The sequence below is a fragment of the Arachis duranensis genome, chromosome 3 (genome assembly GCF_000817695.3).
Source record: "Arachis duranensis cultivar V14167 chromosome 3, aradu.V14167.gnm2.J7QH, whole genome shotgun sequence".
Taxonomy (NCBI): domain Eukaryota; kingdom Viridiplantae; phylum Streptophyta; class Magnoliopsida; order Fabales; family Fabaceae; genus Arachis; species Arachis duranensis.
This window is the reverse complement of record NC_029774.3, coordinates 127,420,278-127,430,507: the sequence shown is the minus strand read 5'-3', so window position 1 is coordinate 127,430,507 and position 10,230 is coordinate 127,420,278. Positions and strand designations below refer to the sequence as shown.

The window sequence follows — 10,230 nt, the reverse complement described above, 5'->3', positions numbered from 1 at the left end:
CTTAAAGGTTTGATTGGGTGCTATTTTTAAAGAAGATCTTTTATAAAAATAAAAGTGATTTTATATTTGAATATTTTTTGTAAAAAGATTTTTTATTTTTTAATTATATTTAGATAAACTAAGATAAAAGTACTTATTTATTTATTTATTTATTATATGAAAAATATTATTTTTTAAGAAAAAATATCTTTTAAAAAAATGTAAATGGTAACTTCGTAAATTTTTTTATTTTTCTAATACTTTTATTTTTACTATTAAAAATTTGTCAAACACATTACAAAATAAAAAAATCTTTTTTAATTAAAAAAGATCTTTTTTATCAATTTAATGGCGTCTAAACAAGCACTAATCATAATACTAATTTAAAAATAGTGTGATCACATTTACTATTTAAAAGATTTTATTAATATTTTCTTAAAGACTAATTTGTGTGAATTATAAATTTTTTGAGATTTATTTGTCACTTTACTTTTTTTTTTAAATTGTTTATTAGTATTGATTTTGATTCCATGTGTTAAAGGGGAGAAAGAATCAAAGAAGTGAACTTCATACAGAAATATATAAAACACACATATTTTTTAATTAGTTCTATCTAAAATTATTGAACAATTTTGAGTCGTTGAAAATGGTTTCTTTTCCGTTATTATAAGGATTTTTTATTGTACTCGCTGGTAGTAAATAAGATTAATAATTAAAGAAAAGGTTAAGGAGAAGATAGGACCACTTTTATATAAACAAACAATTACAAACAGCATTTTTCTTCACCAGTACTCTATCATCAACTTGTGTGATCAAATTAAAAGTTTGATCCATGTTATAATGAAATTAAATCCACATTAAAATATTATATAAGAGATAAGGTTGATATTCCATAAAAAGAGGCCTAGCTAGACATGTATGAGATGTTAAAGTAATATTGTGAGTTCAACCACCATGTTAAATATATTTCTTTTATCAGAAGAGTATAAAAATAAGTTTGATATTGATTAGTTTACTTCAGGATTTAAATTTAGTACATCAAAATTAGAGCATATTTTTAGTTTCAAAAAGTGTTACCAAGAAACTAATAAATTACAGTATTATATATAATTATATACATATATAGAGAGAGACACACACAGAGATCTAAGCCATTAAACTTGTGTTTACTTAAAAATTTCCTTAATGCTTTTCATGTAGATTTGCACTTTAATTTAGAGGGGGTAAAGAAGGTTATGTTCCGCGGCAACGACTTGTCAATTGGCATGGAATTCCAAATATGGGAAATTTTGTTTGAATTAGCGTTTATATCATTATATGTATATGAAATGTATAGGAATATTTGGCACAATTACAAAGATAGACCCATATGTGAAAAGCTTCTTTTCAAGAATTCTCATTCCATATATTGCGTGGTCCTTTCTTCTACTTGTGCGTTGGCTTCGAGTTGGAGCAGCACTCTACTTTAAGTAGTTGTGAAAAAACTATCAAAAATATCCATGAAATTTACAAACGTTTATAAAAGTATCCATGAATTAAGAAAATTAATATTATACTTATAAAAGATGGTTTCGTATTACAAAAGTATTTAAATTTTAATTTTTTATTAATTTTTTAATAAAATTTTTAAATTGTCCTACCTTCAACTTCAACTCACTTTTTCAACTTTTCATAACTTAACCTACACCTTTAAAACTCTTGTTATGGAGTCCAAAACTACTCCTACAACAAATCAGGCCAAAATCAATAGTGATAGTAGTGGTGGTGGAGGATAAGACCTCAACCAATTTAGGCATAAGTTTACCAAACTCTCCTTTTGCATGCAGCAGCACCACGACCCCTCTCTCTTCTCAGGTGCGCGACGACCGTGTTCTCTTTGGCTGGGTCAGGCGCGCCACGACAACGTTCTCCTTGGCTGATACAGGCGCATCACAACAACGTTCTCCTTAGGTTGGGACACAGGCGTACGACGAAGATGTTGTAGTCACCTTAAGAGCGAGAGGGAAAAACAGTGAGAGGGGAGGAGATTGGCGGTGACTGGGTAGATGGGTGGCGGACGACAGTGAAGAGGTAGGAGGAGAGTTATGTGACTATGTGAAGATTTTTGAGAGAAGGAGAAGTGAGGAGAGAGGAAGAAGTGAGAAGAGAAGGAGTGACGGTAGAATGGGGTTAGGGTAGGATAGTTTGAAAATTTTATTAAAAAATTAACAAAAAATTAGAAATTTTTTTACTTAAATAATTAAATGAAACAAAAACCAATTTTACTGGATTCTCCCAAACAAATTTCCAAACGTGTTTTCCCTCTTCTTAATATTATGTAAATCGTCCTAGGGTGATAAGGGTTATGTAATAGGTTAAACATGGCACCCTAGAAAGATTTATGCATGCATGGCTTAGGGGATTCACGTGTAAATTGTCACGAGACTGGCAGGGTTACATACTTACATTTATGCATAAATCGTTCCACCTTGCCAGGAGTCACGTGAATTTGGGCTAAAGCACAAAGGCCTGCCACGATTCACATGCAATAGCGTAACCTGGGTAGTCTGGCGCGATTTATGGTCTTTTTGGAGACCTTCAAAGCCCATGGACAATTAATGCTTGAAGAGTTACTCTAAAGTGGCTACAACGAGTTATTGCTTAAGTCTTCTCTCAACACACAGCGGCAACTCACGTTGGTGTGGGAGGAGCCACCATATTCAGCTAGCTTTAGGAGAGAAGGGTTGGGAGGAAGATGGCCCACAGCGGTGGAGGAGGTGGCAGTGAGCGGAGGTGTGGGGTGTTCACCAGCAATGGTGCGGCGGCGGTTGGGCCAGAGGAACCATTGGCCGGCGTAGTGAGGCACAAAGCAGTGGGTTACGCGGCAGAGTGAGAGAAATCTGTCTTGCAGGAAGGATGGTGGCCAACCACGGAGATATGTACCACCTTAATGGTATTGCGCATGTTGCCGGATTTATCGACGACGAGGTTAGTCATCGAAATGTAAATTTAGTTGAGTTGGTTGATGTCATGGCTCTGGTGATTACACTAATATGTTGATGAATATTAGTTTGAATATGCTTGTTAGAACCTTTTTTTAATAATGATTTTGTGGGTTTGGCTGTTTAGTGATTTCATAGGTTTTTGGTTGGGTTAAACGATGTTAGAGTTCTAATTTTTTAATGAGGCATGGATAAAGTGGTCGATAATTTTATGCTTGTGATGTTAGACTGGTGATAAATTTTTTCTTGTGCTGCTAGAAGTGTGTATTTTGATGAATACATATAACCTGACTTTTTTAATTTTAGTAGGTTATTGGATGAACCTTTTATACTGAGTATTTTTTTTGTATAATGACCGGTTAACTTGTTTCACTAATATTTATGTTTTATTAGCCAACTCGATGCGTTAAGAGTGTTCGTAGGCAACAGAAGATAATAATGCACGATTGTATACTGTCGTACTTAGATCGTGCCAATTTACTGCATGTTGCAAGGTTGAATGATTATTGGTTCAAGCTTGATGAGCCGTTGATCAGTGTATTTGTGGAGCGATGACGTCCTGAGACCCATATGTTCCATATGACGTTCGGAGAGTGCACGATAACACTACAGAATGTGGCATACCAGTTTGGCCTCCTTATTGACGGACATGCAGTAAGCGGGTGTCTCAGTGACTTCGAGCAATTGATGGTGGGAGGAAAGCCTGCATGGGTGTGGTTTGGAGAGCTATTCGACGAACTTCCACCGGATGATTGTATCGATGACTTCATAATTTATTTTTCGTGGTTCCAAAACAAGTTCAGAGTCTTGCCCGCCAATGCATCGGAGGTAACAGTACAAATCTAAGCACGAAGTTACAGATCTATGACCTAGGGTCCTACACATTTCGAATCTCTTCAGTTGATCCGGCTCAGTCTCATCCATACTATTCTTTATCCTGGTACTCCAAGGTCTTCCAACAGCAGCTCACATCATGCTGGGATCGGGGATCACATGAGGTCCCTCATATACGGGCAATAACTTTTCCTGAATAGGCGAAAAAAATGCTGGTCAGAGATGACTAAAATGCCATGTTGGGGAGTCACTTGCTGACGAAGGTGGCCAAGGAAAAACTTTCACGAATTTGTGTTTTTGCCTTCGACTAACCCGAATACTACTGGAAGAATTTTTGAGTTTCCATCTTGGGTAATAGCCATTAGCAAAGTACCTCCATACTTCCCATATAAATGAGTACCATCGATGGATATCAGTGACTTGCAAACTTTTCAAGAATGTCATCATCGCCAAGCATCTCGTACTTTCCAAACTTAACATAACTTTGCCTCAGTGATATAGGAATACGAAAAATAATTGTTTCACATATTTTTTTTACCACACTTTCCTGCCTTTTATAATATACTACTATGTAATTCCATCAAAGTCGTTGACGGATTTACAAATACACCTATCTGCTTTTTACTAGAGAACACAATACCTTTACTTGTGTTTTCATCAAATTTTCCTCGACGAAGAACTAACAAAAATATACTCTCAGCCATCTCTCCCTAAACTCACAAAACTTCAAGTGTGATTTGTTTATGCCACACTCGTTTATTTATAGAGTTTTTATCATCATAAATCGTTCTAGACTACTCAGGATTACTACGTTGCGTGTAAATCGTGGCACGCCTATTAGGTTTAGCAAAGAGAACGCAAATCGCGCCAGAGTTGTTAGAGTTAAAAAAGCACATTAATCGTGGCAGGCCTTTGTGCTTTAGCCTAAAATCACGTGAATCCTACCACCAAGGTGGGATAATTTATACTCAAGTTGTAACCACGAGTACCTTAGCACGATTTATGGCTATTTCGAGCTAGACCATGCATGCATAAATCGTTCTATAGTGTCATATTTAATGTATTACATAACCTTTATCACTCTAGGACGATTTACATAATATTAGGAAGAACGAAAGCATATTTGGAAAATTTGTTTTAGGAGAATCAGTAAAATTGGTTTTTGTTTTATTTATTGAAGTAAAAAACCCAAAAATTAGTATTTGAAAACTTTTGTCGTATGAAACCATCTTTCATAGATATAACGTTAATTTTTTTAGATTATGTATACTTTTGTCAATATTTGTAAATTTTATAAATACTTTTGATAATTTTTCTGGCTGTTGTGCATACATTTTTTTAATTATTTATTGAAAATTATTTGCTCAATAATTTCATATTTAAAAAAGTGATGGTAATTATTGTTATATATATTTAATCGTATAATATTACATCACAATAAATAGTTATTTTTTATATTAATCGATAAAAAAAATATTATTAGACGACTAAAATATTTTAAAACTCTTATTATATATTGTAAACTTAAGTTTTAATCTCAACAATTTAGTGTTGAATAAACTAGCAAACAATAAAAGCAAATGGCCAAAACGCCGTACATCTGTTTATAGTAATACTTTAGAGTTATAATGGTTTTTCTCTCCGAGATACTTAATAAATAACCTAGGAAGCACCGATACAACACGCGATACAGACACGACACGACATGAATACGCCGACACGTTTTTTATAAAAAATTGGATACGACACGTTTAGGATACATTGTGAATTAAAATTTAAATAATATATTAAATTAATAAAATATCATATTGTAAATATAAGAGAAAATATAGTTGCATAAAAAAGTCTAAAAATTATGTAATTATTAAAAAAAATAAAAAATTTTAATCTACTCTTGCCATCTTGCTAACAGAAAATGTATCAATTTCTTCTCCTCCAAATCCATCATCCGCAAATACCACAGCTTCTATGTTTGGTTCATCTAAAGATAAATACGAAACCTCACTCAGACCTAGACTGTTGTCATCAACTCTGCTTCTATTAATTATTTTATTTTTAAATTTAAATTTTGATTTGTTTTGATTTTAAAATATTTTAAAATTAAAAAAATCGGTTAATTGGGCCATAAAACCACAAAATCGGGCCGGACTCGTTCGGATTCGTGACAGCTTCACCAAAATTCTGCACCGCAAGAAGACACACCACCGATACGCTCGTTTGAAGTATCCGTCGAGTGTCGATGTCGGATTCGTGTCCGACACGGATACGGCGGTACCATAGGAGAATCCGTGCTTCATAGTAAATAACATTCTTCTTCTCTATTTATAAAATTTATATTTTTCCCTATTTTTATGACTTGAATAAACTATATATATACAAAAAAATAAAATATATTTTTTAAATAAAAAGAAGAAAAATATTATTTAACTATCTCTTAAAAAAATAAAACATCATTTATAAAACTCTTGAAACACACTATACAAAACTCATTTATTTATTGCACAAGATTACTACTTGCAATTCCAAGATTGCTTTTAGATTACTTTGTATATATATTCCTAAAAAGTGCTTAATTGGGGTTTTGACCATTAGAGAGACAGAAAGTTACTGGACCCATGGACAGCACTTCAGAAAGGAGTGAAGGATAAAGGTTTAATTTGATTAGTTCATGGGGATATTTGATTATTTTCGTTATAAAAATTAATAATGTCACTCTCAATTTAATAAGTTTATTTTTTCTGGTAGAGTTGTATATTTATTAAAAATAATATATCTCAAATTAAAATGACATCACCAATAATTTAAGAATAGTAATTTTACTCCTTAATTAATTACTTAATCAATATCAAATTGAGCCTTTTTTTTTTTTGGGTAATTCAATTATAATATCTAAATGAAATATGACAATAATAATGTGTTATTTTTTATGCTTCATGAACACTATAAATTTGAAATATTTAGCATTCTTGCTATTTAGATTTAGATAGACACATAAATTCCCAAATATTCAATTTTTATAGATTACAACATTTATATACATTTGGTGAAAAAAAGTTTTATTTATTTTTAGATTATTAGACATAACTTCTCGAATATATGTTTGTCGGTAACTAATTATTAATCTCTAGGTTAGATTTTCTTTCCATTCAATACTTCGATTGTAACTTAGAACTCATTCAAAAAACAAAAAATAAAAAATCATCAAACCAATAAGACAATAGAATTTCTCCAATAACAACAAAATCTATTTAATAGAGGGAAGACAAACATTTTGGAGTGAATCAATTAAAAAGTAATCATCGAAAAAAAATAGATGCTTTTAGTAGGAGAACGTAAATATGACTCATCGTTATATTGTTTCAATTTACTACTTAATTAATTAAAAAAAATTATAAAGCAGTAATAATAAAAGCTTTGGTTGTTGGATTGTAAGGGAAAGCGCAAGAATTAGGAAGTGGCTTTGGTTTGCAACTCTGCATTATATTGTCCGGTCCAGATCCATTGCAACAAAAATGCTGAAAAGTTGCCCTCTCTTGCATATATCTAGGATTATTCTTATCCCTATCATTGCTGCAAAATCTAAATTAAAAAGACAGAAAAAAAAAACCGTCAAAATTGTTTAAAAACACTATGATTAGTTGACTAAAATAATATTTTTTTGTCAATAAATTATAGTTCAAATAGCATAGTCTCTCTATACTCATACAAAATAGGAGTATCGTTATTAAAATAATGTTAGAAAATTATAAAAATTTATTGTTTTTATTGATCATTAAGTCATTAATTCAATTTTTTTAATAATTCAACAACATACTTTATTTCATACATTTAAACATTAATAAATCACCAAAACCAATAAATTTTGATAGTTATCTAACATTCTTCTAGTTATTATAACTATGGAAAAGTCTAAGGAACCAATAACTTTTATGTTTTGTGGCCTTAATCATAAAAAAAATGAGTGATTTTTCACTATTAGATGTAATCTCACATCATTAAAAATACTATTGATGACCAATTGATGGTTACAAAACACAAAAGTTACTGGCCCTAACACTCTTCAATATACTATTTCATATTTCTCTTTAGATTTTAAGTCGAACAAAATTAAAAATAAAAAATATTCCAAATACATACCTTAGGACTCAGGTTCGGCAGGTTTTGATGCTTCTTCTACTGGTTTGAATTCTTCACCTGCATTGAATGAGAGCATTTACTTTTTGAATGCAGTGTATATATTATCAGATATTATAAATAACTAAAACATAAAAGCTTGATTTCATCTCATTTATTTATTTATATTAAATCATGGTAATGATGATGTCACAATATTGGCATGAATATAAAGAAATACCTCCATCCTCAGGCAAATCGGAGGTCCAGAGAGTGAGATTGTCTCTCAACAATTGCATGATCAAAGTGCTGTCTTTGTATGACTCTTCACTCAATGTGTCTAGCTCCGCAATTGCCTCATCAAATGCTTGTTTTGCCAAATGGCAAGCCCTTTAATTCAATTTATTTCAGTAATAATCCCAATACATAGCTAGTAGCATGCATATATAACCAAATCACTCAAGTAACTAATTAATAATACCTTTCAGGAGAGTTCATGATCTCATAATAAAACACTGAGAAGTTGAGTGCAAGTCCAAGACGGATTGGATGTGTTGATGGAAGATCTGAGTTTGCAGTTGCTGAAGCAGCCTATTAATACAATGCAAACAAACATACATAATATAGTACTCTTTTGCATCCACCGATTATTACATAAAAAATCAATTACTCGTATCAAATACCTCGTATGCCTTGAGTGACTGTTCAGCTATCTCTTTCCTTTCTTGCTCAGTCTTGAACTCAGCAAGGTAACGATAGTAGTCACCTTTCCTGGATTACGAAAACAAGACAAGACGTGAGAATGAAACCACTCGTTTCAAAAGCTTAAGCCGATAGAAAAAAATAACATGAATAGTTATATTTCTTACATCTTGTAGTAGAAAACAGTGGCTTCTCCAGAGTGGGAAGAAGGAATGAGATGGTGGTCAATGATGTCGAGAATATCACTGCAGATCTTGGAAAGCTCCTCCTCCACCTTTTGGCGGTAACCCTTGATGATTTTGACGTTGGCCTCATTCCCCTTTGACTCTTCCTTCTGTTCGATTGAAGACATGATGCGCCATGAAGCTCTTCTTGCACCAATCACGTTCTTGTATCCCACTGACAGCAGGTTCCTCTCTTCCACTGTCAGTTCCAGATCCAGCTTTGCCACTGTCTTCATGCATTCTACCATCTCTGCATTAATAATATTTATTAGTCATGTAATACTTTTTTTTTTGTATAGAACTTCTTAAAGTGAGTATGGAGAGACTATGTCATTTGAGTTATAGTTGATTGATTATGTAATACTCTCATTATTTTAAATTGATTATATATTATTAGAGATTAATTTTGATGAACTAATTATATAAATTACAGATATAAAATATACACTAAAATATAAAATAAATATTAAAAATAAATTAAATAATATATATATATATAAAATAGATCTCACCATCATTTCTTATTATGCAACAACTCTCGTTAATTTGAAAATAAAAAACTAGTTATATTTTTTTTCTAATCATATCATCCCTCCAAATTTTTGTCCTTTTCTTAATTAGATTTATGAAAGCTAATGGGTTTGGTATTCGCATTTGCATTTGCATTTCTTTTTTGAAAAATCCAACAATTCCGAAGGTGAGTAATATAATACATTCAGCATAAGCATGATGTGATTAATCATTAAAATGAAATGAAATAATGTTAATTAAGATTAAAAAAAAAAATCATAACGAGGAATGGTAAAAACTAAAAGGACCTTCATATCTTTCAGCCTGCTCAGAAAGCTTGGCTAGGTAAACCTGAGTCTCTCTCTCCTTCTCGGTAGACATTGTTTGTATCAGAGAGAGATGAAAACAACAATAGCTTTGTAATAATAATGTGTGTTTGGTGATTGTGAAGAAAAAGAAGAAGAAAAAGAATAAGAATGCGTGAAAGAAGGGAAGGTGGGGTGGAGTTGTTATAAAGGAAGGAGCAAGTTGTGGAGGAGAATGTAAGACCGAATCTGTGCCGTTAGATTATTTTGGAACCGACCAAAACGGAAATCAACCTCTTCACTTCTATGCTGGAATTCCATCTACTTGAATTGTATTCTTTCTTAATAATAATCATACGCTGATTTGGATTTATGTGCACCATACAATAATGCATACATACGTGTATATACGGTAATATATATTCAGTATTGTTGCTGGACATGTCTTCTTTCTAGGGTGTAGAACTTCTGTCTCCTTTGACTTTGACATGGGGCATGTTAAAAATAAAAATAATCAAGTTTAATTGGAATAATTTGATTTAGTTTCCAATTCAAATAAGAAATAAAAAGTTATAGACTGTC

The 10,230-nt window shown here is 31.9% G+C and overlaps 1 protein-coding gene across 1 annotated transcript; it reads right to left on the bottom strand.

The window, feature by feature from the left end:
- Positions 1-7,056: 7,056 nt before the first annotated feature.
- LOC107481489 (14-3-3-like protein GF14 iota) lies at positions 7,057-9,827 on the bottom strand. The gene is made up of 7 exons (XM_016101772.3): positions 9,652-9,827; positions 8,777-9,083; positions 8,591-8,678; positions 8,389-8,498; positions 8,149-8,297; positions 7,932-7,988; positions 7,057-7,373 (listed from the first exon to the last, which is right to left on the bottom strand). Exons 1-6 carry the CDS (start codon positions 9,722-9,724, stop codon positions 7,933-7,935), a joined length of 783 nt encoding a protein of 260 aa, XP_015957258.1. The 5' UTR covers positions 9,725-9,827; the 3' UTR covers positions 7,057-7,373; position 7,932.
- Between the last annotated feature and the right edge of the window lie 403 nt (positions 9,828-10,230).

What these genes read in the sequence shown, in the direction of transcription:
- LOC107481489 (XM_016101772.3), bottom strand. Translation starts at nt 9,724, where the DNA reads ATGTCTACCGAGAAGGAGAGAGAGACTCAGGTTTACCTAGCCAAGCTT. An exon ending in GCAGGCTGAAAGATATGAAG is followed by an intron (nt 9,084 to 9,651) that starts GTCCTTTTAGTT and finishes TTATTAATGCAG; the next exon opens with AGATGGTAGAATGCATGAAG. An exon ending in AGTCACTCAAGGCATACGAG is followed by an intron (nt 8,499 to 8,590) that starts GTATTTGATACG and finishes TTGTATTAATAG; the next exon opens with GCTGCTTCAGCAACTGCAAA.